Here is a 27,587-nt window from a genome sequence, read left to right as displayed (position 1 = left end):
TCCACCCAGCCTGCTGAGCCTCCAGCACCCTTCCCACTGCCTAAGCATGCCCTGCATCCTCTTAGATCATTTTTCCTTCTGTCCTCTTAGTCTGTGCTTTCAAAGTCATCAAGACTTCTCTGAGCTTGAAGAAAATAAAGATAATAGAACATGCAGTGAAGGGGGGCAGGGAAAAAAAATCAAATTTTGGTACCTGTTTCTATAGTAATTCTGAAAATTAGGGTTTAGTACCATTTGCTTTCTGGCATTAGATTTATGTAACTTCCAGTGGCCATAGCTTTTTCTGCTGCCTGAAGCATAATGTGCAAGTTGTCATTGGAGATGGAAGTTGATCTGCTAAGAAATTCTTCTTTTTTGAGGTATTTATCTGTTTTTTAAACTAAGGAAGATTCTTTAGTTGCTAAAGAACTACCCTTGTCTTTGAGGAGGCAACTTTGGTGCCAGCTTGTTGTCACTGTAGTGCCAGCGTTTGCAAGTTCATACTGGTGACTGTTTTATTTAAAGGATGCCATGGAAAAGGGGTTTTGAGGCTTTGTTTTGCTGTGGAATCTCCTGCTTTGCTTTGTGTGTCTGATTCCTGGTTTGGCAGAGCCTCCTGATGTATCCAAAATTTCTGTGCCACTGAGGCTGGATTGATGGGAGTGAGGGAGGAAAGGAATTGGCAAATGGTTCAATGTTTCCTTCTGGATTTTTTTTGTTTGTGAAAACTGAATATTGTGCTCCCATTTCTCCTTGGAGGTGAAATCCTTTTTAGTGTGAATGATCCTAGTTAAGTTTCTTTGCTTAAAAATTAGTGGGGAAAGAGGAGAGGCTTTGTTCCAAGTTTGATTGATGAAATTATCTCACCTTAAGAAAAATTCCCCTTCAGGAACTGCTGTAACTTACTATTTCTTATCCCTCCTTTTTGCACAATTTTGCAATTCAGACAAGCTTGAGGCTTTAAATGTTTTAAATTACCTCTCTTTGCCAACGTTGGCTCTTTCTGAGTAGTGCCTGATAAGGCTGGGCATTGGGTTCTAGAGCTATTTGCCTGTAATCTTTTCAGCTAAAGAATGAAGAGAAGATAAAAAAAAGGTACAAGCTAATCTGCCTCAAGAATAACATCAGTGTTGCTTTTCACTTGCAAGGATGGAGCAGAAATCTCTGTGCATGTTTGCAGAAGATCTTTATTGAGGGTTCACAGGGTGTCATGTTTTAATATTGCAATTATTGACTTCAGCTGTTAACTGGTTTTTAACTTCTAATAGATTTCCTCGAAGCACAAGTAGATGTGTTTCTTTTTTAAATGTCTTATTAGCAGAAAAAGTACAGCAAGCCCTAGAGAAACTTACTGAGGTATAGAGGGAGAGAATGCTTGAGAAGGTGCATGGCTTTTTGAATTATAAATGCTGAAAATAACTATGTCCTAAGTATTTGTGTATTACTTTACAGGTCTGAAGGTGACAGCTCAAGAAGCCTCAGGTATGTGTACATCATCTTGATGTCTTTGTTCTAAGAAAATAATTTATTTAAAAGTATTAAATAGAAATAGATTTTTTTTAAATGTGGGCATTATTGGTTGTGCTTAGCATGCCATTGGTATTTTGAGTAAAGGATCTTGGATAAGCTACTGAATGATTCTATCTCCAGGGTGGTTTAAGGGTGATGTATTCATTTGGATCATTGCAAAAGATTTATAGTTAGTTCCTGGTGCTCCAAATCAAAGTTCCTGCTTGGCCCCTGTGCACTGGGGAAGCTGAGAGCCAGCTGCCTGCCAGTTTTTGGGGCAGCATCTGTGTTGGGGGAAGTTCATGGACTTGTTCTGGCTTTCTTAGCAGTCTCCTTGTTCCCTTGACAGGGAGAACCTTCATCAACTCATTATTACAATGCTCATTATGCACTTGGAAGGTTGAGATAATGTGCAGAATTTAATGTAATTATCAGATACTTTACTTCCAGCTTACTCATTTGGTATTTTATACTTGTTACCTCAGGGGTGGTTTTGATTCCTTCCTCTCTGCAAACATGGCTGAGTCAAACTTGCAGAGCTGGTAAAAGTGCTCTCAACAGGACTGAGGTATTAAAATTCCACCCTTGAATCCCAAAGTGTTCCATATTCATTAGACCATGGCCATTAAGCAGATGCCTTGATTCTCAAGCAGTGTGACTATTGATCAGTGATAATAAGGTTCACAGTATTGACTGTGGCTTCACCGTAATACCCTGGAGTTTGTTTTGGGGACTGTCAGGACTTTGCATTTAAAAGCATTGTATTTATTAAAAGCATTGTAAAACCCCAAAACAAAGGCAGGACCTTCCTTTGCAGAATTAAAATCCAGTTCTTACCCACAGGTGTGCAGACCATCCCCAAGAACAGGTGAGTTGCAGAACAGTCAGCTATCAGAAAACCAGAAATGTGTAGGAAGGGATTAAAGATCCTCTGAAATGCTTTTTTCTTGTGATGGAATTCAAGATCACTGTGCTGTGGACCTGAGCTCGAGGCTGTGCAGGGCAAGCTGGGAATCTGTTTAATGCACAGCAACTGAGCTGGATCAAATCACAAGGCTGTAGTGGGATGCCTTTGGGCATCACTACATTCATTCCTTGGGTTTTTAGCTGCTGGCAGAGTTGCCAATGTGCTGGCAAGCTGTGGAAGGACTATTGCTGGTCAGCTGTTGCAAACTGAAAATAACGCCCCTGGCATGTGGATTTACACCAGTGTGGTCATGGTTCTGCCTCAGTGAACATTCTTGTTTGTCCCTGAGCCTCCTGTGGGATTTGGCTGCTCCATGGATGTGTGTGTGTGGCATCACTGGATGCAGCTGGTGAGAGTGGAGCTCTTCTCTTGGAGAGGTGTTTTGAGGTGTTGAAGTGGTGTTTAGGCGCAGCTGAAAGCCACTTCAGATCTGATTTGATACTTCCTGAAAGCTGACCCTTGCTGGGACTCCTGCCAGGCCTCAGCATGGACTGGGATGTTTCAGTCTGGGTGTGCTGTGGGACTGCCAGGTAAGGCAGGGATGGAGTGTGTCTGGCCAGCTCCATTCCCACCCTGCAGGAAGGCTCTGCTCGGCCCTGGTGCCCCTTTGGAGCCTGGCAGTGCCATGTGGGGCACTTTGCACCTTGGCTGGGCTGTGGGGATGGGAATCAGCACCACTGATCCTACAGAGCCCTGTGGGCAGGCAGGGTGAGCCCTGGGGTGCTGATACCATTCTGTGCTTTGAGGCTGTCCAGTGGATCAGTTCTGTTCTTCAGGGTGAGCTTGAGCCACTCCAAGACAGTTCCAGACTTCTCTGACAGCCTGATTTGAACCAGACTGCTGCAGAGCAGGCAAGGCAAGCAGGAGGCAGAGCCACACTCCTGAAATGCCTTTTCACAGTAACTCCTCTATCCTCCCTCTTAAACTGCATTTTCTGCAAGGTGAGATGTCACTGAGGATGTGCTTTTGTGTTTCTGCCTGCACAACATCCCAGTCAGCTTTGTCTTGTCTTGGGCAAAAGCTCCCTTAGCTCTTTATCAAGGTCTAGGCAGCATCTTTATGTTGTGGTTAATTTGCTTCCTACTGTTTTCCTTTCTTTCTGGCAAATGAAGATGAAATGTAATTATCTCAAATGAAATGATCAGGGCAGTCTGGGGAATAGTGCTTGATCTCTGAAGAGATCATCATTCCACCTCTCAGGGATATCAGCAAAGTAGCAGCAGATCCAAATGCTGACCTGCCAAACAGTTCCATGGAGTTCCATGAAATAACTGCACAGACACCACGAGGAGTGAAAGTAGAAGGGCTTGTGTTTGTGGGCAGTAAAGGAAAGTATTGGTTGGGGTTGACTGACTCTGAGCCATTGGCGCTGCAGATAAAAGGATCACTCCAAAGAAACTGAGATTCAGCCATTCCTTTTCCCCTCCTGAAGCCTGATTGAGGTCAGAGGGGTGACAGCTTGGCATGCCTGCCTAGGTCACAGCAAGCCTCTGTCCTGGGCCAGTTCAGAGCCTGCTTAGCCAGGAGTGAGGTGTTTCTGTGGTGTGCAGTGGTGCAGCAGCAGCAGTGCAGCAATGAACCTTTATCCTGGAGTTTTCAGCAGCTGCAGAATGAGGAACAGCTCAGTCTCCTGGCAGAGCTGCAGGGACACTGTGGGCACTGAGTCACAGAGTGGAGCTGCTCTGAGTCACACCTGTCCTTCCCTTCCCTCCACCTTGACAAACTCACACCATGAGATTTGTGTAACAAACTCACACCACTCCTTCAACTTTTTAACTCTTCAGAAGGGTCTCTTCAGAAGTTTTCTCTGAGCAGTAAGTAGAAAAAATGGGACTGGAAAGAGCAAGGAAATGTATCTTGTGGTTTTTGGGATCTTTTTTTGCTTGTTTTGTCTTTCCACCACCCCTTCCCATCCCTAGGCTTGGATACACAGCAGGGTTTGGGCTGTGGGAGAGGAACACCAAACACACCCCTGAGACTGAGACTGGGAATCCTTGGCTGCCCTTTGGTCTCTCCCAGCTGGGTGTGGGAAATCAGACTCTTGACCAAAAGGTTGTTTTGGAATAGCTGATGTTTTTCATGCTGGGATGGAATATCCAGTAAGAGTGATGCCCTGGATTTTTACACTGTTGCTCAGTTGCAAAGGATATTGCCCTGGTGGACTTGTTTTCAGTAGCTTTATAGCTAGCTGCTTGTAGAGAGGAAATTGCATGCACAAGATCTGCTGTGAAATGCAGAAAACACTGGCTTTGTGCAGAGACAAGGTTGACACAGCAAAGCAATGTGATTCCAAATAATACACTAAAACTATTAAAAATCAGCTTGACCTTTTTTTTTTTTAATTTGGTTTTCTCATTTTGACAAAAAATCATGATTCTCATTGAACAAGCCCTTCAAATTCTTTCTGCTTATGATAGAGTTGTAGTGTAATAAACTCACTTCGGTTTCCTTTTGGTGAATGCCATGTGATTTCCAAGCCAAGGTATTTGTTAAATCTATTAAAATGGGAAGATTGCCTTGCACACTTTGCATTCTGAGGTGTAATGCACACACACAATGTGGAGCTGTCAGTGTGACGGGCTGGTTTAATGAGCTGTCTTTGTTCACATGTTTTCCAAAGAAAATGTAATTTGTTTTACAAGGCATTTTGATATTTAGCAGTGTGACATGCCAGCCCGGATGAAGATGTCTGTGTGCAGTACATCCCATCAAAGTTTGCAAAGACTGTCTCAAGGTTTAGTGGTAGAAATTCCTTTTCCCTCTGCACAGAGCTTGTGTGTTTAAAGATCACCAGAATGGAGGATTTGAGTGTTAAAGGAGTTTGAGGTGCAGAGGGGTTCAGGGAGCAGCTCTGATGAGCAAACCTGTGAAACCTGCCCAGAAACAACACCTTTAGGGTTTTTTTTTGTTTCTTTCTAGCTGTTCCTTCCTAGTTGTGTGTTTTTAAAGGAGAAACAAAGCGCAAAATGAGGGAAGCTGTTACAAAACTGCATAAAAGGAGAGGCTTTCGTGGCTCCTGAGCTGAGAGGTGCCAAGGCTATTTTCAAAAGAGTGTGGTGTCCTGGGAACAGCCAATTGATGAAATAGCAAAGAAAAAGTGAAGAGCCTGAAGGTTAATTTAAAAAGAAGAAAACAGTAGGGCAGTTGAAGTACTCATTATAGGGAAAGCATCAGCTACGTTATTTAGCTGAACTAAAAGAGAAGTGTGATTTTTCCCAGTCTGTAAGAGATGGAGGATGTGGAGAGTTGTGTCTGTTGTGACTCATGCAGAAAGGCTGATTTCTTGTAAAGGTGCACATTAGATGAAGTGGAAACGTAATTGTGTAATTTACTTTAAAGCAGGAGAGAATTGTGGAATATCAGCCTCGTTGTGTGCTGGGTGGAGTGGGAGGATTGGCTGTGAAACAGACCCTGACAAACTGCAGGGATGGAGCAGCAGAGGAAGTCCAGCTGGAAGCAAAGTTTTGGGAACTTTTTGTTTTGTTTTACTCCAGGAAAATCTACTTGAACTGCGTGAGAATCTCCTCTCTGAGAACCTGCAAAGTACAGGTTTGGGCAATTAAAGGCAGAGAGAATTGTAAAATTAATTTTCAAGTGGGAATGCATTGCTGTGCTATCTAAGTGACTCAGTGACTATATGTAAAGATGGCCTTTCCTGGCTGGTTTTAATCATTCCATAAAGACTCTCCTACAGTTTTATAACCAGTCCTTAAAATGTGCAAAATCATCACTTGTTAGTAGCTTGAAACCCCCCAAAATTTTCCTCCAGTAGATCTTTACATAAATGTCAGGCTGACCCTCTCCAGCAGAGTGGAATCTGATGAGTCTCCTGATGTTAGTTTAAATTAGTTTTATTGCTGCTAACAGAAATAAAACATATGGAAACAGCTTCTGGTAGTTGAGATGGCTGTGGAGCTGCCAATGGCTTTCAAATGATGAAGCTTTAATCTGAATTTCAGAATGACAGTGATGCATTCATCAAATTGTCAGAACTGCTTCTATGTCATCTTTAACAGTGATGATGCACTTGTGATGTTAAGATACTTTTTTCCCCAAAAAAATTGTATGAAACATTGAGCCAATCATATTTTTTATTTCAGTCCCAATGTCTTGCCTGTGGAACTTCAGCTTCATCCCTACATTTAACTGTGTGCCTTAACAACACTTCTGGAAAGAATGGGATGATATTTAGAACAGAGGAATGTTAAATTTCAGCCCTAAATAAAATCCCAGAAGTGGTGAAGGATAGAGATTCAAGGCCAGGGGTGGTGTTTGCAAACACTTGCCAGGCTGGCAGAGGAGGAGCTGATGCTACCTCACACAGCCAGGTTAGACAGAGGCTTGCAGCACTGTCTCTAAAAATACTGATATTCCTGAAACCAGCACATCCTGCACGCTCCTTCCTGCTCCTCCTGCTGCACTGAGCTGCTTTCATCCAAGATTTTGAATGGTTGCAGCAGCAGAATGTGGCCATGGATGTGCTTTGTTGGCAGTGAGTCATTCTTTGAGCTCTTTTAATGCAATTTTCACAGATTTTTCACTTTGTGTCCATTTTGCCTGTAAGTGGAATGAGCTCAGGGAGGCAAAGCCTTTCCCCAAGTGTAATTGCACCCTGTGGAACAGAATTACTTGGCACTGTCAGCAGTGGTGTTTTAAGCACTTGATTTTTGGGAAAGAGGTTATGGAAATTGATTGTAAGTGGAACTAGACTTAGAGATTTCATGGTGTTACTGATATTTGGAGTGCCTTATATTTTGTGTGTACCAAATTTCAGGTGTTTCCAAACTCTGTGATTTTCAAAAAGGGTTGAGAGTGCACCTCAGCAATGGGTCTAATTGTTTCAAATGACATATCTGACTTGCCATGCAGAATTACTAATACATTTCAAAGGAATGGTGCCGGTTTTGATGGTTAATCAGTGACATTTCACCACTGAGCAGCTGTAATAATGGATGGTCTGCAAGTAAAATTTTGGAAGGTTAACAGTGTTAATGGGAGCAGCATGGACCTTGTATTGCTTTAACACATGCTTTGCTGGAAAAGGAAAACAGGGGAGAAGTGTTGTGCTTTTTTGAGGCAAGAACTGAGCGCTAGGTCTTAAGGCAATGCAGCCAAAATCTTTGTTGCCTCAAAATTCAATGTGTAGCTGCATGTGCTGGTGAGCAGGAGGGATGTGTTTGTGGATTGGTGGTTTCCAAATGGTGTCCATAATTCTGTCCTTCACATGGATTTGTATTTTTCTGGATTTCTTACCAAGAATCTTCAGGCATCTCATGATGTCTCATGACTTTGGCTTCAGGTGCTGCAAATGATTCTAAGTATCACAGCCACACCACCATCAATGTTTTGTACAAAAACATCCTGCATGAACTCAAACTATTTTCCCCCCTTAATACTATTCCTTTAGACTCAGTCTTCAAGGAAGTCCAACAGCATTGTGCTGACAGGTGAATTAAAGGGAAAAGGGGATGGATTTCTTTGTGCAGGAGTTGTGTAAACACAGGTAGGAGCCTGTTTGCCAGCAGATGAAGTTTTTGCATCAGGCAATGTATTATATTAATAGTTTGACTTCTGAATTACTGCAATTCTGATTTTTCTACTGAAAAGTAGAATCAAGTCTTGCAAAATCTTGGATGCCATCCAGGTGGATAAAGCAGCATAGGCAAGCGTTTTGCCCACAATGGTTTCCCCTGGAAATAGCCAGCTGTAATTTATGGATCCGAGCACTGATTGTGCTCCATAGAACTCTCCCGACAGGCCGGCAGTTGTTGAATTTGCAATCTCAGAAAGACAAAGCCTTGTCAGTGGTTTCACATTAATTCAGTGCAGCTCATTTTCATACCCAGCTCTTGAAGGAGCTGCTCTGGTCCCACTGGCTATCTGGGAGATAAGGCTGTTTAATGAGCAACATGTGTGCACAACTCAATTCAGGAGCGGAGGGCTTGCAGTGCCAGAGGATTTGTCTTTTGAATATATAAAGCAGTTTGAATTTCCTCATTATCTTGCCATTCTCTTTAGGTTGCTTTTGTTCTTTTCTATTAGAATTCATAGGAAAAGCTGGCTGAATCTTGGGGATGGAATGAAAGTATAAAGAAGGGGAAAATGTGGGGTGTTTTATACTTTCTGTGTGCTCTGTAATGTTCTTCAAGGGCTTTCCCCCGGTCTGTGCTGTGGGCAAGAGAAATGTGCATTTCTCAATTCCTTCAGCTGCCTGAGGAGTCCTGGAAAGCAGAACTGAGACACAGCGAGTCCAACAGAACCACTGGGACTCACACAATATCCTGAGCTGGAAAGGACCAACAAGGATCTCACAGTCCAACTCCATTCCTGCTGTAGCTGTGGCAGAGTTCCAGAGAAGGACAGGATTTGGTCTGTCTTATGGATTTAAAGTAGTTATTCTGTTTATTTATATGTAATGGAGATGCAGGGTTATTCACAGAGCCCTCTGAGGACAGGAATAGAACCTGACTTAGGAACAGAATTAACCAGCATCATTTTCTCTGCAGACCATTGAAAGCAGTCTGCACCAACTATTGGAAATCCATGTGCAAACTGCTGGGATCATGAGTAGGAGACAGGCACTTTTGTTGAGGAGTTGCCTCTGTACACTGGTGAAAAAAAAAAAAATCTCTGCTTCCTGGCACATAATTTGTTTCTTTGAAAAGAATTCATATATGAGACATTTATAGATAGGACTTGAAGCTAAAGCAATTTTCCTGTAGTATCCTGCACACTGACAACTTAAATAAAAGGCAGAACTTCCCCAGTTTTTCTTCCTGCTCTCATAGCTTTATGTAGGGGGTCATGGTTAGAATCATTCCATCCAACAGGAAAATATGCAGCAAAAAATAGATCTGTGAAAATCATCTGATAACTTTCAAGGCCCTTGTTTATTTTTTCCTTTTCTAATCTATATCTTAGCTAGTTTTATGCCTCCATGTAATTTGAGAATGATCCTTGGATTAGGAATTAACCACAATTCAGGTATCTGGTTCCTTCTCTGAGCTGTCTTAATGATGCTTTTGGAAGTGTTCCAGTAAGTGGAATTGTCAGCAAATGGAAGATGAAGTGAGCAAATTGTGTGTTGGGGAAGCTGAGAACAGAATGTGTTAATAAAAACATAAAGACAAAAAGAAAATTTCAGGTTACAACAAATATGCCTTATAAATACTTGGAGTCAAAACTAAAGCTTCATTTGTATTTGTAACTGGAGCAGCCAAATACTGTATTGATTTCAAATCATGCTGATGTTGTTGTAACTTGGTTTATAACTGGTTTTGCCTCTTCTCAAAGATGGACAAAAGGCAGTAAAAGAAAGGCTTTGCTGCAGATCCTGGTTACTAAAGCTTAGGGAAAGCTGTAAAATGTGACTTCTTTAGTAAAACTTGCTGGGTGGAAGCTGGAACCTTTAGTGGCCATTAGAGCTGTCTTGTGTTGAGGAGAGGAGCAGAAAGTGAAGCTTCTCCCTTGTCTCCATAATGGATGCCCTCACTTCTCAAATTCCATATTGATTCTACAGTCTCAGGAGCTGAACAGATCTTTAAATCCCTGTCAGCTTAGTCTTGCCTAACTTCTGTATCAATTTGGCCTCATTAACTTTTCGTTGATTAAATCAAACACATTACTTGGGATAGCCCTGTAATTTATTTATAATAATTAACTGTACCAGGGGAATAAGATTTCCTCCTCTGAATTTTAATGCAAGAAGCAGTATCTGTACACAAAAATAGAGATTGGAGCTAAGATTCATAGAGCTGCACTAAATGTTATGTACATTTACCATACAACAAGTAGGAAAAGTTTAGAAGGTAAGTAGGAGCTGACTTGCTCCTAGTCAAGTTTTATTTCACCTGTCTTGTGTCTGGTGCAGTAATGATGAATCACACACTCAAGAGTCATGTTTTGAAGTGTTCCAAGAGCACAGTTAGCAAATGTTCTCTGGGTATCTTCAGGCTTTCCATTTCTTCCCCTATTTTTGTTTATTGTACAGTCAAAGTAAATTTGATCTTTAAAACTTTAGAAATGGTAAGGATTGGAGCGTATTGCTCGTTAAAATGAACCTTGAACTCAAATCAATCACATCCTTCCTTTCTGGATACTGCAAACCCATTATGTGCATGAATTAAGATGACTGACCATTATTCTGTTTTGGGTAAAAACCATCCCTTTGTGCTCAAGCAAATATCAGAAATCCAGCAAGAATTCATTTCAGCCGCTGGCCATCTCATAACCCTTCTGCTTTGATGCATAAATTGAGGGAAGTTTCCACTCTGCAATGAAGATGAGGATTGCAGCTCACCCATTGTCATTTATTATGTGCTCAGAGTGTACTGCGATAAGCTTGGCTCGCCTGCGATGTTACAGCTCTTGATTTTTTGTCATTATCTCTTTCTGCTGCCTTTGGTTTTGAAAGGAGCTGCTTTGGAAAGCTCTGCTGGTAAATCACCCTCTGCCCAAGGTGTGAGGGGAGCAGCAGCCTTTCAGAGGCACAGCTACCAGGGGCTAAGGAGCACCCAGGAAATGACAGGAGGGTGTTTGAGCCTTGCTTTGATGGTGCACTTCGTCTGTTGGAAATAAGCCTTTGTCTTGCAGGAACTGGGGCTATGCACTGAGGTGGAATTTGTAATCCTGTGCCTCTCAAACGTGCTGCACTTGACAAAAAATTGTGAGCTAGTTGGTACTGCTGGATTTAGGGATCAGAACCATTTCACTGCCTGGCTTGCAGGGCTCAGAGAAACACAGAAAAGTATCTGGAAAAAGATGTCCTCACTGAGGGGTGTGCACAATGTAGGGGAGGGAAATCCTGTGTGGGTTGCTTTGGGATGCTGAAGAGGAACCTGGCAAAGGGCACTAAAAACTCAGAGCACAAATAGAGCTCCCTTTATAAACCAACCCATTCCTGCTTTTTGAGATTCACCTTCATTTGAAGTCAAAGCAAAAGTCACTTTTTCAAATCCTGACCATAAAAAATAGTTTACTTCTGTCCTAGAGGTTGTCTTGGACTCTCTTAGGAAGGAGTAGTTTTGCTCTCTGAGGCTCAGCATAGTGAAGTTCATGTGGAAGGAGCTTATTCCAACCAAAAGCAGAGCTGCTGAATGATTTAACAGCTCAGAGCCACTTGGTCTTTGGTTGTAGCTGCTTTTTTTTTTTTTTCTTCTTAATGAATAAAGAAATCTTTCTTTCAGGGAGCTGAACAAACCAACTGAAGATGCTCATGGTTACTTGATGGAGCTTGTAAACATGACTGAGTCACCCATGAACCAGTTGCCAGCTTTTTCTATTATTCTTGCATGCTGTTTGGAAAAACAAGGAATGCTCTGCCCAAGTTTTTTAAATGAATGCAAAATGGACTCTGAAATTCGAAGGCTGAGAGACTGAACACTTCAGTAACTTCTGGCTTCACTACCAGCCTAAATTGCTTCATGATAGTATTAAGTGCCAGAGGGCAGGGTTAGATGGGATATTGGGAAGGAATTCCTCCCTGTGAGGGTGGGGAGACCCTAGCACAGGGTGCCCAGAGAAGCTGTGGCTGCCCCTGGATCCCTTGGACACTGGGAACTGTCCAAGTTCAGGTTGGACAGGGCTTGGAGCAGCCTGGGATAGTAGAATGTGTCCCTGCCCATGGCAGGTGGTTGCACGGGATGGGCTTTGAGGTCCCTCCCAACCTAATCAATTTTGGAATCTCATGATACTCCTTTTTCTGTGGAGCTAGAGGAGTTTTTCTTGGACATGTTCATAAACTGTTTAAAAAGAGGAGCTTTGCAGGGGTTAAGCTGCTGCTGTGATTTCAGACACCACAACTCATTCTGCATTACATTGTAGAAGAAAAAAGTTGAGGGATCATTTCAGGGCCACCCAAGGTGTTCTGTGCCCTTGTTTGCCACTGAGCTACTGCTAAAACCTCTGGCATCTCCCACCGTGACCAGATTGTGTCTGGAAGGTTTATGGAGAGTGGAAGTGACTCCCTGGAGCAGCTGTGTCCCTGGAAGCACTGGCTGTCCCCTGGGGTGCTGTGTGGGACAGAGGCTCTGCTGGGAGGGAGCAGCTCTCATGCTGTGTGGGGCTGAGTGCCTTGGGTGCAGCTCCAGCCCCACCGTGAGCAGGATCCCTCTGCCCCTGCCTGCCCTTTGTGCAGAAGACCCTTATTTTGTGTCACTCCTTTCTCTGTCTGTGAAGCCTGAGCGTGTGGGAGGGAATTCTTTCCCATCTCCAGCAGAGGAGTCGTTTCTCAGTGCTGCAGGGCAGGGAAAGCTCTGTGCTTGTGGTACAACCCCTGCAGTGCCTGAGCAGGGTTAGTGTGAGGCCTGTGCCATTTCCATCTGTCTGTCAGTCTCTGCAGCTCATTGGCAATAATGCTGGGCACGTTTTTGGAAGTCTGGGTGTTCAGAGGCAGGGCATGTGCTCTTCTGATAGCACAAACCAGGCTGTGTGTGCTCAGGATCTGCCCTCTGCCTCTGCACTGCTGCTTCGTTATTCTAAAGGATTTGCATGATCACGGCTTTTGTCCTTGTTCCCTCCTAGGAAATGCTTGATAATGACTATATATTTTCCTAAAAGATCCTAAGGTAAATCACAATAGCATTCATTTTTCCTCTATAGAATATATGGTTTCTACTCTCTGAGGACCAAACTCTTCTTTGGGTGTCGTGAAAGCACATTCCAATAATATGGATGTTCTGAGACAACAAAATGTGCTACTTAGGGCTGAGTGTTAAACATTCAGGATTTCAGCTGATTTGAAGAAAATGGAATTTGAATTTGTGTGTATGTGTATCTGAATGCAGATTGCAACTAGTCTGTGACAAGCAGTCCTGTTCTATGGCAGTGTAAATACAGGTAATAACTGAAGGATTTAAAGGACTCCAAGAAGTTTTTGAGAATTCTTGAGGCATTCAAATACATATTACTCCATGTATCTTAATCACACTGAAAAGAGTATTTTTCTAATTTCCTGTCTCAGCTCCACAGCAGATGCAGACATATGTATGTGTTTGTTGGTGGAACTGTGTTGGCAGAAAGGGTGGGAGCTTCAGGTATTTTTCTTTCCTTTCTATTTGAATTCATTTTGCAGTAAAAGCATTGTCAACATATGCTGGGCAAGGAAGGCTGGACAAGCCAGAAGTGAAGTTCAGGGGTTATTCTTCACCCCACTCTGTCTGTGTTTTGGAGAGGTTGTAGACAGACAGGCTTACAAACCTAATGTGAGAGGTGCAGGATTGTCCTTCTCACCTTTGGCCTCTCGGATGGCAGTGTTTGAATGCAGATATTTCCTCCATGTGTTCACATTGTAGTGCTGCTGAGCCCTGAACACTTTCCTCAGACCCTGCTCAGTGAGTCCTTCTTTACCTCATGCCCTCTAAGAGTGACCCCACTTCTAATTGACATGAGACCATTGAACTATAACCTGAAACAAACCCCCAAACCCCACAGCCCATCCTGCAAGGCTGGGTGGGATCAGCTTCCTCATTTACACAAATAACTAGGGCAGTGCTCCCCCAAACACAAGTGGCAGTCAGCCCTTGAGTCCTCCCCAGCCCTGCCCACCTCTCACCACTCACCTCAGCCATTCCCAGGGTGAGGCTTTTATGGGGGTCTTGAATGGGCTTCAGTAATGAGCTTTTTAATTTTCACTTGGAGGCCAAACATCCTGGCACTCTTTCTCACCCAGAGCAGGTCAATCCTAAAGGTGTAGGATTAGATGAGAATCATAAAAGCTGGTTATTTCTTAATTTTTTTTGCACTTAGCCAGTGGCAAAATTGATATCTACTCCTTGAAAGGATGTAGGAGGCTATTAGGCAGTGGATAATTAACAATAAAAGGAGGGTGGAAAGGTACAATAGCACTGTAAATTAATTACTGGTTCTTTATTCTGGAAGGACAATGTGATTCCTGAAGCTTGTCTGTTCTCAGTGCCAGTTACAAGTGGGCAATATTAGTGAATAAAATTATGCAAGTAGAAAATAAGTGCTCTTAACCAGATCTGCAAAAGAAGAGTTTTAATTTCTGTCTCCTACCAGATAAACCCTGAGCTCTTGCCTTGTCTTCCTTTCTCCTAACACTAGTGCAGAGTGTGATGGGTAGGAAATGTCCTCTTAAATGTCAGAACTAAGCAGTGGACAGTCAGCACTGACCTCCATGGGCTATTTCCAAGTAAATTCATCCTTCCTTCTGTAAATTCTCCAAGTGATGTGGGATCTCTGGCAGGAACATCTTTGTTTTCCTGTAGGACTAAAAAGCAAATTAACTCCTGCCTGTCTGATGAAGGTCAAACATCTAAGCCACATGCATCCCATGCAGCTGTAAATAATTCTCATTAGGAAACAGAAGCTTGTCATTTATGTTCATTTTTGGGGAGGTACAAGTTTAAGAAGTTGGAGTTGTAGAGCTATTACCCTTCAGCTGCTGTGCAGCAGATGGAGCACACACAGCACCTTTCACGTTAAAACTTAATGTGCACTTAAGTGATGCTGAAATGAACTGCTGGTAAAACTCCAGATGAAAATGGGTGTTGAAAGATGGTGTAATGTGGATTTGCTTTTTGGAACACGAGGAAACAAAAGCAGAAGAGTTTGAATGGTTGAGCCTTTTTAGAGCGGAGAGATATTTTTAGGTTTCCAGATTTAGAATATTTCTTTAAAGTGTCGTTGTACCACCTTGTTCAGTAATTTCTTTTGAAAACAGAATGGTTTTTCTATTGGACTTTGTTCATTTTGTCTTGCAAGCACTTGCAAATGTGCTTCTTGTGAGTCAGAGGGAAAATCAGCCAAACAGAAATGCTCTGTTCAAGAGAACCAACTCACAGGCAGACAGAGCTGAACATTCACACTTTTAACAGCTGTTTTCCTTGAGAGAAAGTATTGATTCTAAAAGTTGTAGAAATGGAAAGAGGGAAAAAAAAACCCAGCCCAAGAAATTGGTTTTCTGTGTCTTTATTATTGCGAAAAGCTTAAGGAAGAACTTGGAGTAGCAGTAATGGAGTTGGAATTATCTGCTTGGTGTCCCAGGGGCTGTAGGGTGACTCATGGAGACGGTCTGGATTAGAAATGGCTTGTACCATCTTGAGGTGAGACAGTTAGAAAGGTAGAAAAGCAACAGTATTAACCCAGGGAGTCCATAATAGCTGGAAATATCAGTTATTTGGGTTTCTCTTGGTCCTGCAGCTCCCTGGAGGTGGGAGCATTATGTCAGGGGAGGACTCTCTCTGGAGATCTGTTAGGGCAGATTTGTGCTTCTTGTTTGGGGGTTGATTTGTCACTGGTTTCAGGGTTTTTTTTTAATTAGAAAAAAAGCTTTAGCACCATAAATGGCATAATGTCTTGCTATCAGAACCAAAGAATCTTGAGGCTCCTTATTTCTTTGGGCAGTTGGGATGAACTGGCTGTGTGAAAGGAGTGGAGGTTTTTAGGACAGCGATTTTGAAACAGTAGGTGATTGTAGCGTTCCCTCTCTCCTCCTCCCAAGTGTAATTGCTTCAAAGTCACAGAATTGCCAATAATCTGAAAACATTTTTCCATATCCTCTGGGCTTTGATAGGTTAGAGAGAGTGGGGTTGCAAATTGAGTACAAAAAAGAGGTGGCAGAGCAGTGTGAAGGGCAGGGAGGGAAAAGCTCTTCCACACCTCCACCAGAACAGCAATGGGCAAGAATTCCAATATTCTTTCCAATTTATTTTTTCTCTGTCCCTGAACTCATAGCTGAATCCAAAAAGCTATTAACAAATCACTTGAAGATTTGCTCTGCCCTGGAGTACTGGGAATATTCTGGTGGAGAGTCCTGTGCTGCAAAATATCTGTGATTCAGCTGATTGATCAATAATTGAACCAAGTGATTGAACTGAGTCCATAGTAAGCAGAAAAGCTGATTGGACAAAACAGAAAATGTTTTGAATCAGGAATAAAAGGTGAACACTGATCTTTTTTGTGTGTGTGCACATTAAATTAATGGGATTTTAAAACTATGCCTCTAGAACAGGTATTTTACTGGGCTAATATTTGAAAAGAAGATATCAAGGTAATAGAATGCTGATATTCTGTGCTACCTATGGTAATGAAAGATGCCTGTACTTACAGGGATAAGTAGAGCGTGAAATAGTGCAGGGTGTCCATGGTGGGAAGATGGAAAAATGTTTAGAAAAAAGCAAATTGGCAGGAAATTATAAACTTGGCATTGATGGCTATTGATAACCAGATGACCTCAGGTAACTTCCACATCACCTCCATCACACTCAGGACCACAAAATATGTTTAGGACAAGGGGGGGTGGGTGGCTTGAAGCCGAAAGAGGAGAGATTTAGATGGGATATTGGGAAGGAATTCTCCCTGTGAGGGTGGGGAGGTTCCCAGAGAAGCTGTGGCTGTCCCTGGATCCCTGGCAGTGTCCAAGGCCAGGTTGGACAGGGACTGGAGAAACCTGTGACAGTGGAAGGTGTCCCTGCCCATGGAACAAAATGAGCTTTAAGGTCCCTCCCAACCCAAACCACTATGTGATCCAAAGTTTTGGTAAGCTGGTTTTAACTAAGCTTGCCTGATCTTACTGGGAATTCTGTCCTGGGATTGCTGAGGACACAGGGGCTCTGTGTGTCTCTGACCCAGGCTCTGCTCAGGGCAGGAGGTGCTGCAGGTAACCAAGCCCAGGGAGGGGGAGAGGGAAAGTGGGATTTAACCTGTCACTTGTTGGGGTGAGAGCTGTGGCCTCACAGAGCTCTGGTTCAGCTGCAGTCCCTTTGGGTCTCTCCCCTGGAAGCTGCCTGGGAGCCAATTAACTGCAAACAGTAATTAAAAAGAAGAGACGGTGACTTCAAACAGCCTCCTAAGTGCCATTTTCTGTACAAAACAATGACAAATACCTTGAGATAAGAGAAGGCATAGTGCATTTTAATATCTTTATGATGAATAAATCATCCCCTTTGTAAGGTTAATGAAAGCAGATGGATGTGAAAGCTGGAATGCAGTTGCTCATTAGGAATTCCCTTCCAATGTGTGTCCCTCGACAGTCCTGACCAAAGAGTCTCTGAGGAGCTGTGGTGTGAAGTGATGATGTTTAATGCATCTCACAGCCTCACTCCCTAGGAAATGCAGCCTGGTGCCAAATACTTACTGAACTGCACTTAAGTCCCATTCACATCTCACCTTTCTCCTCATTACAGGAAGGATAGGCTGCCGTGTCAAAAATATTGAAAAAGAGCACACAATTAAGAGATTTTGCTATTAGTGAGACTTGCCATTGAAATAAGGGCAAGTGTTCCTAACACAGAGCAACATTCTGCTTTTGTAGACACTTTTATGTGTAATGCTGACACTAAGTGGGTATTTTGATATGTCAAGTGATGAGATAAACACAGCACAGTTTGCTATTGCTGCTTTTTTTAGTTTCATAATGGATGTTCTTCACTCTTAAAAAGGCACTGTGCAGCAAAAATTCATTCACTACCACTTCATGTGCTTTAAACTGGCTTAGAAACAACTTCAGAAACTCTCTAAAAACCAAGCCAGAATTTATTTCTTTGAAGTACCTTATTCTTTCTATTCCCACTTTTCCCTGTTTCTCATTAGATATAAATATTAAGTAAAAATTATGCAATTTCCAAGTGTCTGTGGAGGCTCAGATGGCCTCTTAAAAGCAGCAGGCAGCTCTGTGTGTCTGCAGCCAGGAGGGAGTTGGCATTAGCCTAAAAATGAAGGGATTTGTAGGTCCCTAAGGAAATCTCTTCAAAAACAAATCCCTGGGATCTTCATACAAATACCTAGGAGTGTACGGCTTTAGCTGGGTTAAATATGCTTAACAGATATATGTTAAGTATGTTCTATATGTTATTAGATAACAGAGTAACCTCTATTTATTACTGAAATGTAATACAATTTTATAAAAATGCCTCTTCCCCCTTGCTGGCCCTTGGCTGGAAGCTCATTGTCCCTTTTCAGTCCCTGTTCCTGTGATTAGTTATGAACGATCATCTGATGTCCAGGCTGAAAAGCTGCCCTGACTGCTCCTCCCTGGGTTTGAAATGCTCTCTGATTTTTCTGATGGTTTGTTATTCAAACATCCAGCACCTGTGCTTGTCCTCGTTCACCAGGCCTTGTCACGTCTGGCTGTTTAGGACTCTTGTGTTAAAACCCCTCCTGGCTGCTCTCTGGGGGTTCTCCTTGGGTGGTTTTTTGGGAAGCAGCAATGCTTTGGAAGTACAGCAGGATGATTTATCAGCAGTATTGTGCTGGGTTTTCTATTTATTTTGAGAAATAAGCTGGCGTACGATGTAAGCCCACCTTCTTCTCTGACTTGGCTTGAGTTACTGTGTTAATATTGCTTTGAGGATTTCAGAAACCTGTCCTGGAGGTCTGTAAGTGTTGCTGGCAGACAATAGATCTGTCCTGGTCACTGCCTGATTTCCTTCAGGTTTTACTTAAGGCTGGAGGTGCAAGTTTTCCACCTCTTTTCCACCTCTTTTCCACCTCTTTTCCACCTCTTTTCCACCTCTTTTCCACCTCTTTTCCACCTCTTTTCCACGCCTTCAGTGTTGCCTTTGCTCAGGAATCAATTTCTCTCGTGTGCTTTCACTAAGTGGCATCCCAAAGTGCTGTCACAAAACACACAACAGTGACTCTTCAGACTCCTAATTAGATTAAAATATTTCCAGAAATGAATGCAGTCCTTTTCAGCCTGCCAGCTCCCATTTTCAAAGTGCTGCTTGAGAAGAGGCTCAGCCCAGGCCATCAAGTGCCCCTATTGATCTGCTGGGAGGAAGTTGTGGCTTAAGTTTATCCTGGTGTTGAACTAATGTCCTAATTAGTGGTGGGGCTCTTGGGATGGGCTGTGCAGGGCCAGGAGTTGGGCTCAGTGATCCCTGTGGGTTCTTTCCAGGGTATCTATGTTCCATAATTCCATCCTTTTGTTGGGGTTGGGCCTTCCAGGGCCTGCTGAGCCGAGGGAAGGGAGAACATCCATGAGGGTTGTGGTAGGAACAGATGGGGAAGGGCAGGGAATCTCACTTTATTCTTTTCCAATGGAATATGTTTGAATAAAGAGTTCCTTTCCCTGATTAAGGGATTTCTGCAACATAAATGATTGCTCTGAGCTTTCCCTTCCTTGGAACATTTATGACACTGGCTGCAGGCTTGTGTTGCACCTTGCCATGCAAGTGGTTTATGCAGAGGAAAAAATAGAAGCAAGTTCCCAATAAATAGAAGTGGAAATATTTTTAGAAGCTTGCTGTTTGATCAAATATCACACCCTGTGCTCTTCAGCACCTTCTGATGAATAATGAAACAATGCTGGCTCTCTGTGGAAAGGGAGTTATCCAAGCCTGGAATCTGTCCCTGTTTCTGCATGCTTTGTGGAATAGTTGCTAATTAATAACAACAAATTTTGAAGCTGGCATTTGTGAGATATTGGAGATTTAGAATTACTATTAACCACTTGTATTCAGAAATCATAAAATAAGCATTTCTTGCTGAGGAACTATTTCCTGGGTCATAATCCCAGACTGGTTTGGGTTTGAAGGGACCTCAAAGCTCATCTCATGCCAGCACCTTCCCTAGACCAGGCTGGGCAGGGCACAAAGGTGCATTGAAGAGCTTTGTAAATTATTGTTAATGATAAGAGCTCGTTCTGATTTTCCATTGAGGGAGAAATCTTTGTGGTGTGGGTTTGGAAAAACCTCCCTTAATGTGTCCTGCCAGGAGCTGGGCTGGGCTGGTTCTGGAAGCAGCTCTCAGAGTTGAGCTGTCTCAGAGTAAATTTCCACTTGCATTGCTACACTGCTTATTAAACCACAGCTCTCCAGTGGAAGTGGGTAATAATGGCTTTAGTTAATAAGGACTTGTTGGTGAATAATTAATTCTCCTCCAAATCCCAGAGATCTCCGTTAAGTCGGTAAGACTGACGATGCTGCTGGGAGGTGTCCTGTTACATAACTGGATTTGGGAGGGGGAAATGTATTTATACCTTGGTAAAGAACCTCATTCATTTACAAGCTGTGCGAGCTCCAGCTTGTAAAAACACTGCTCTGGTGCTTTGAAAAGTGCAGTCTGAAAACATCAGAGCAGAGCAGCTCCTGCTTTGAAATGCTGAGATGGTGTAAGGCTGATGCTGGAATATGTGAAGTGGCTTTTTGGTGTCATTGTGCACAGGGGCTGTACCAGCCCTTTCCCACTGCTTTGTCCCATTTTCTGCAGAAGGGAAGGAACTGCTGCTGTAGCCATAGGAGGGAATGATCTGGGAATGATCATTTGGGAATGGTCTGGGTGGGATGTCCTGTCAGCAGAGGGTCGGGTGGTTTTGGTACTTTAGGCAGTTCCTCACAGAACAGGATGAATAACATCATATTTTTATTTCAACTCATTAAGATTCCTAATCTGTCTCAAGTTCTTTTTTTCTTTAATATTCACATGGTGGGAATAATGATGGGTTGGGTCTTTTTTTCTTTTTTTTTTTCGAGCACCATTTATTGTATTTTTCTTTCCAAGAAATCATGTTCATGATACTGAAGCTGAGCTTTGTGCATGAAAAGCCCAAAAGTTGCTGTGCTTTACGTAGAAAATAGAATAGGAGCTATTAGTCATTTACAGCTAGTAAACAGTAGAATGAAAATTTAAAATCTTAATGTTACCAATTTCATTATTAATAAAATAAGGCTAGTTACAATCTTTTAAATTATATCTAAAGACCCTATTTTTGAAGCGAAGGAACAGCTGTAATTCCATAGGAAAAGCTGTTATCTGAAATGTGTTTACTGTACTTACTTTCAATAAGATTAAGAAAATGAAAGTATGCCAGGAATTGTGTAAGAAAACTAATACTCAAGACTCAGATGTCTTCAATGACCTTTCAATTTTCTCTGTAGCTTTTGTTTAAATCATATTTTTAAGCAATAAAGCCTGGGTAAACACTTCCAATATGGTTTGCAGGAGTCTTTTCATAGTGCATAACAGTAAAAAATGTGCCCACCACCTAAATCTGCACTCTGTTTAAGAAATAAGCTTAGAAGTCATTTTCTTTCTGATGTGGATGCAGTTTCCAGGTACGTTCACAGGCTGCTGTCTGCTGAAATTCCCTTTTCCTTCTGGGAATACGAGAAAATCAGAGTTGCCCTTAGCGAATGTCTCCATTGTTGGCTGTTTTTTTCCCTGTCCAGGTGACTCAGGTGGGCCTGCTCTACCTCTGCTTTTTACAGAGCTGGTCAGACATGTGCAGTGAACTTGAATTTACAGCAAAATACTCAGTAGCTTGTGTTGACTTTCCATGTAGACATTCTGCAAACAAACTGAGCTGTGGATTTGCCCCCAGGCCTTGCAGAGGTGGTCAGAGATCACTTGGGTGGGTTTCTGTCCAGTTTGGAGGAGCTCCTGGGGTCTGGAGGAGCTGATTGAACTGTTCCAGATCCTCCTCACAGTCCTGGCTGGGATGATCTCTCCTACAAGGATGAAGCTGCTCCCTTGAGGAATCTTGGGAGACTGTGGGGATGTGAGGCTGATAGATAACTCCATTTAATGCAGCCCTGATTAGCTGAGATGCATTTATCTTTAAAAACACTGTATCATCATGGAAGTGAGCTCGATGAAATATCTGGGCCTGGAGCTGGGTTTGTGAGGTGGATATAGCTGAGAGATGGTGGGGAGGACTTGTTGCTTCATTTTGGAAATGAGGAGTTAATTGCTAGCGTGGCATAAACTTCACTTGCTTTCAGTCAAGCCATGAGGCAAAAAGGGTTTCATCTTCCACTTTAATACACAAATTAATATGTGAAACACTGCGTATCTTTTGCTTTGATGGAATTTTTCAAGCACTGCTGAGAGCTTGTGCAAATGAGATGTGGGATGGAATGGTATAAAAGTGGAATTAGGCCAAGCATCTCCTCCTGCTTCACAAGACATATGCTGGAGCAGGGCAGAGCTGACATGCTCCTGAAGGATTTGATTCCCTTAGGCTTCTGAGAAACCCAAATCCAAGGAGGTATTGAAATATTTGAGGGGTCTGAGGGCTGATTTGCTCGAGCAGCTGTGGTCTGACACTGAGATTACTCCACAGACAGATAGAAGTCTCCTTGTGAAAGAAGTCCCAACCTTAAGTGGTTCTTAAAAGCAAGAACCTGAGAGTCCCTGCCAGTGAAGCAGGGCTGGTGTCCCCAGCAAGGAAAGTGGCATAAGTGGCATTTTCTCCTTCTGAGCCTTTAAAAGATGTTATCAAAGCTGTCTGCTCTGCAGGAAGCCTGCTCTGTCAAACTGGCTGAGTCCTGGCCAATGTTAGAGGTCAAGGCAGGATCTGAGAGTGCAGGGGCAGCACTGGGCTCTGCACTGGGAAGGCAGAATTTTGCTTGGCAGAAAAGATCCCCTTTAGAGGTTCTTGCGCTGGCTTAAAACAAAAGGGAGCTCAAACTTAACTTCCTCATCCCTGTAAGTGTCCAAAGCCAGGTTGGACAGGGCTTGGAACAACCTGCGATAGTGGAAGGTGTCCCTGCCCATGGCAGGGGGTGGGACAGCAGGAGTTTCAAGGTCTCTCCCCACCCAAACTATTCTGGGATTCTGTGAACTGCAAACTAAAATGTTTTAAAAGCATAATTCGATTTTGTAGCATATGAGTGCAACTGGCAGGAGAGAGCACCAGGGGCAAGACATGAAGGAATTTGTGACTGAGATCCATGGAACACAAAACAGCCCTACCTGGAAAGGTTCATGCCCTGAGTTTTGCTGGGTTTTGGAAATTTCCTTATTTATCCCATATCACCCACACTGCTATTAGTACCCAATAGCCACAGAACTGGGATCTTTCTGGTACAGAACCTTCCTGCTGACTTACCCAAGATCTGTGGATGTGCTCAGCTGCTGGGAACTGCACTGCCCTCTGGGCCAGTGTCAAACTCAGGAAGCCCTGGCTGGGGCTAAATATTCTATTCATGATAGTGTGACATTTTCAGCTTCATGAAAACACTTTGTGCCTTGCTCTCCATTTTCTAGTTCTTTACCTATTTAAGTTATAACTTTTTGAGTTCTTATCACCCCACAAATGGCCTTGACTGCACAGTTTTGGCAGGTGCTTCAAATATGTGCCAGGAAATTGTTCTGCTCCCCTTCCTCCTTCTTCTCCTCCTTGAAATTAAGACTGTAACTGGGATAAAGCTTCTAACTTAGGTTTTCTTTTTGCTCTTTTTTTTTCTTGGTTGGTGGGTTGGTCTTGTTTTTTCTTAAATTAAAAAAAAAGCAACCAAACCTTGATGGCTGAGGCTGTGTTTGGTGTGATCTGGGTGGCACAAGCAACTCTGCCTTTTTGACAGTTTCCCTGGAGCAGCTCAGTCCTGTGCCAGCAGCATCCCTGCACTGAGCATCCCTACTCAGCTGTGCCACTGCTGCCCTCCACTAGTCCTGCAATGTCCTAAAAACCCCTTCAGTCACTTAAAACACAAAACTATCATCCTTGGAAGTAGTTTTTCTGTTTACTCTACAGAATGATTTGGTTTAAGTTTTATTTTTTGCTCTTTTGCTTTAACTGTGCAGCTCAGGTGCTCAGCTCCCCTTGCCAGGCTCCTCTTGCCCCCAGCACCAGCTGCTCCCTGTGGCACCATTCACCTGACATTAAGGTTTGCAGGAGATTTCTCACTGACTTACTGGAAACAGGATGAGACTCTTAAATGATGCATGAGCAGTCTGCTGCCTGCCTGAATTCTTCACCTGCCAGGGATTCTTCACCTGGTGAGGATGGAAGGGATGTTTGAAAGGCTCTCATTGCAGTTTGCAGCCAGGCACCACAAATGGTTCCTATTCCTGTGGGGCTGCACAGATTCCATCAGGGCATTGGAGTTTGCTGTGCCCACAGTGACTGGCAGCAGACTCAGGGCTGGGCAGGCAGTTCCCGTGGTCATGGCAAGGATGCCCTGGCATGGAACCCTAATAAAGCCCCTGAGAAGGGGAAATGATCCTTCAGCCATGTGGTTCCCAAGTCATGTCTCCCAACACCCTGCAGTCATACTCCAGCTGTTCCACCCACGTGCACTTCTGGAGAGGGGCTAAGCCTCAGGAAGGATCATTTTGGCATCACTTCTCTTGGAATCACTGCAAAACTCCATCAGCTTTGTAGGGTTTGTGCCTGAGGCAGAGACATGGTGTAGGATGTGAGCCAGAATTTCCCAGGATTGAAGGGTAGCTCAGGAGCTCTCCTCACATGGTGCTCTGTCCCTTGCAGCAAACCTCCTCTCCTGGATGTTCCCATCCTCCTCAGTGTTGTCTCAGCTGGTTTTGCAGATGCCCAGTCTCTCAGAACAGGACTCCTGGCCCATTCTGAGCTCCCCTGGGATGTGTCTTGGATGATGGGGTTTGGTTGGTGTGGCAGCTCCCAGAGCAGTGTTCTCCAGAGGAAAGCCATGGGCTGGGCTGGCTGGGCTGCAGAGCTAGGGCAGTGAGTTCTGACCCTGGGCTGAGGTGCAGGGGAGAGATGCCCATTAAAGGGGTTCATCTCCCATGGGGATTGGGCTAAACCCAGCTGAAGAGCAGGAACTGCAAGCTGGGACAGTGTGCATGGAATGGTCTGGGAGTGAAGGGACCTTAAATTCCATCCAGTGCCACCCCCTGCCATGAACAGGGACACCTTCCACTGTCCCAGGCTGCTCCAAGCCCTGTCCAACCCAGCCTTGGATACTACCAGGGATCCAGGGGCAGCCACAGCTTCCCTGGGAATGTGTTCCAGGGCCTCCCCACCCTTGGAGTGGTGCATTCATGGCTGCAGATCCTGCAAGAGCAGTAATAATAAACCATGTGTTGTTGTTGGTTGGTTTCTGGGTTTTTTTCAAATTGGCAGAATGAATTAAAAACTTGTCAGCTACACAAGGCTACAGAATCTCTGTAAAGGAGCAGGAGCTGATTGCAGCAATGCTGGGTTTGTACCCTGTGGTTTGTAGCACTGTTCCCTGCTCTGCTCAAAATGATGATTATAAACTACAGCTCTTGAAATTACACCATTCTGTTCTGTTAGTCATCATTTTTTGCACTGAGTATCATTCAAATATTTGCTCTCTTCGGCTGAGACTTTCCTCTGAGAAGTTTAATTGTCTAGAAAACAACCTAAGTACATATTTAAGGAAAACAGTCTGTATTTATGTGTTAAGGTTTCAGCTGCTGCAGCACTATTTCTCACATTTAGGCATGTTAGGAGGAAAAATGGTCTCTAAATCTAAAAAAAATCTACAGCAAATTAACTCAGTGATGTTGAATGGTGGCACCAGTGCAATTTTTTTGTCTTAAATGAACCACTGCACACTGAGCTATTCCACGTGCAGTTAGTGGGGCACGTGCTCCAGGAGCTGTTTCAGACACAATTAATGCCTCAGGCTGGTGCTGTTAGCACAGGGCTGAGGGCTGGGGGATGTTCATGAGTGACCTGCAGTGTGTGGAGCACAATGTGGACATTACCACATGCTCATGGCATTCAAATGAGGCTTGACCTTTATTATAATACAGATTTTAATAGTGTAACATTGAACCTGTTCTGAGCTCCAAGTAATTCTGCAGAGAACACGTTCCCCCTCCCTGAAACACAGCTTTAATAGGCTTCAGAACTCCAGCAAGAGAGAGACTTTGCAACCAAATTATTTCCCTGTCTCACATCCAGCCACGGGGAAGGTTGTGCAGAATAACCCAGCAGCCCTGGAAGCTGCTGTAGCACAGCTGAGAATGTAAAGGATGTGACTGAAAGAAGTTGTTGGAAAAAGCAGCCAAGGTGAAGGTTTTATGGAGATGGTATTTAGATGTAGGCAGGGCAAAACCACGGGCAGGGGTCAGTAGGATGTGGCTTTTGTTGGCTCTCCTGTGCAAAATAGGTTTCATTCCTGGGTAGCTCAATCTTAATGCACAAAAATAATGTTCCTGTAATTCCTATAACTATATAAAATGGATAACACTTGGGACTGAATGTAGAAATTATTTTAAAAATCACTATTTTTCTCACCTATGTTAAATTTAACTATTCCTGCTCTTTGCAAAGGCCACGTTGTTCTGCACAGGAGATGAGATAAAAAATTCACCGCTGATCTCCTGGCATTGTGCAATTCTCAACTGCCTGGATGGTTCTTAATTAAATACAGAAATTGTCTTTAATTCTCTTAAATGGTTCTCTGCTGCTACTGTCAGGTGTTGAGCAGCTCCTAAATGTCTCTCATGGTGAATAAATGGCCTGATATCAAGGAGCCAAGAGTTGTAAATCCCAGTGCCATAAATCCTCCATCCATCCAGAGCAGGAGCTGCCGAGCTCAGAGGTTCTGAAGGATTTTGAGAAGCTCTGGCACTGGGAATGAGTCATTTTAAGATTGCAGGGGCTTGGAGCTCTAGAGTCCTTCAGTGTTACTGCTTTTCTTCAGTCCCATGCACCACTGCCCAAACTCAGGACACTGAAATAGTCATTTTGAAGCTGAAAAAAAAAGGGTAGACAAAAGCCCTGCAATCTAAATTATGATACAAAGAAATTAGTAGGGTAATTTTAGGGATGAAGAAGAACATTTAGATTCCAAACTCCTGCAAGGTAGGAGAAGCATTCTTCACTATGTTTTTGGCTGATAGCCAACAACATGCTATATTTGCTATATTTTATTTATATTTATATTTTATTTTTATTTTATATTATATTATATTATATTTTATTTTATTTTATATTGCTATATTTGCTATATTTTAGCAAATATAGCAAAATCTCTAAGGATTTTTCCTGCAGCTCTTGTCCAGCAACATGTAGTCTCATCTACCTGCTGCTTGTAACTGGGATTAGCTTTGCAGTAACCTGGCATGTTACTGGGAGGAGTCTCCCTCTCTCCCATCCTTCCCCAAAGGCAAAACAAGTAAAAGAATTTATATCTAATTTTTTTCTTGCTGTCGTAACATATGGATGAAAAGAAAAATTATGTAAAAAATCAGTGAAGTTTTCCCAAGAATGATTTTTTTACAAATTCACACACATTTGAAATATGAGGTTTCAAGTTTTGTGAGTGGGAAATGTTCCAGGTGTTGGTGGGGAAAAACTGTGTTTCTCCTGTCTCTGTCTTATCATCCTGTGTATTCTCAGAGCCACCTGAGCACTGTGAACCTGAGTCTGTAGACAGTCTAGCACTGCACTAAGAAAAACATTCCTCCCTCTGGATCCAGCAATCTGTAGTGCTGG

The 27,587-nt window shown here is 43.2% G+C and overlaps 1 protein-coding gene across 12 annotated transcripts in view; it reads left to right on the top strand.

Moving 5' to 3' along the window:
• The window catches only part of IQSEC1 (IQ motif and Sec7 domain ArfGEF 1), a 322,066-nt gene that overhangs the window by 68,857 nt on the left and 225,622 nt on the right, over positions 1 to 27,587 (top strand). For all 12 annotated transcript variants that reach the window (XM_085073103.1, XM_085073102.1, XM_085073121.1 and 9 more), the window contains one exon: positions 1,432 to 1,461. In XM_085073103.1, coding sequence (XP_084929229.1) covers positions 1,432 to 1,461 — 30 coding nt within the window. The remainder of the gene's footprint in view (positions 1 to 1,431; positions 1,462 to 27,587) is intronic.

This window comes from Lichenostomus cassidix, chromosome 12, assembly GCF_008360975.1.
Source record: "Lichenostomus cassidix isolate B80296 chromosome 12, HeHo_3.0, whole genome shotgun sequence".
NCBI classification, from domain to species: Eukaryota; Metazoa; Chordata; class Aves; order Passeriformes; family Meliphagidae; genus Lichenostomus; species Lichenostomus cassidix.
The sequence above is the reverse complement of the archived record's forward strand: the minus strand, read 5'-3'. Positions and strand labels throughout refer to the sequence as shown.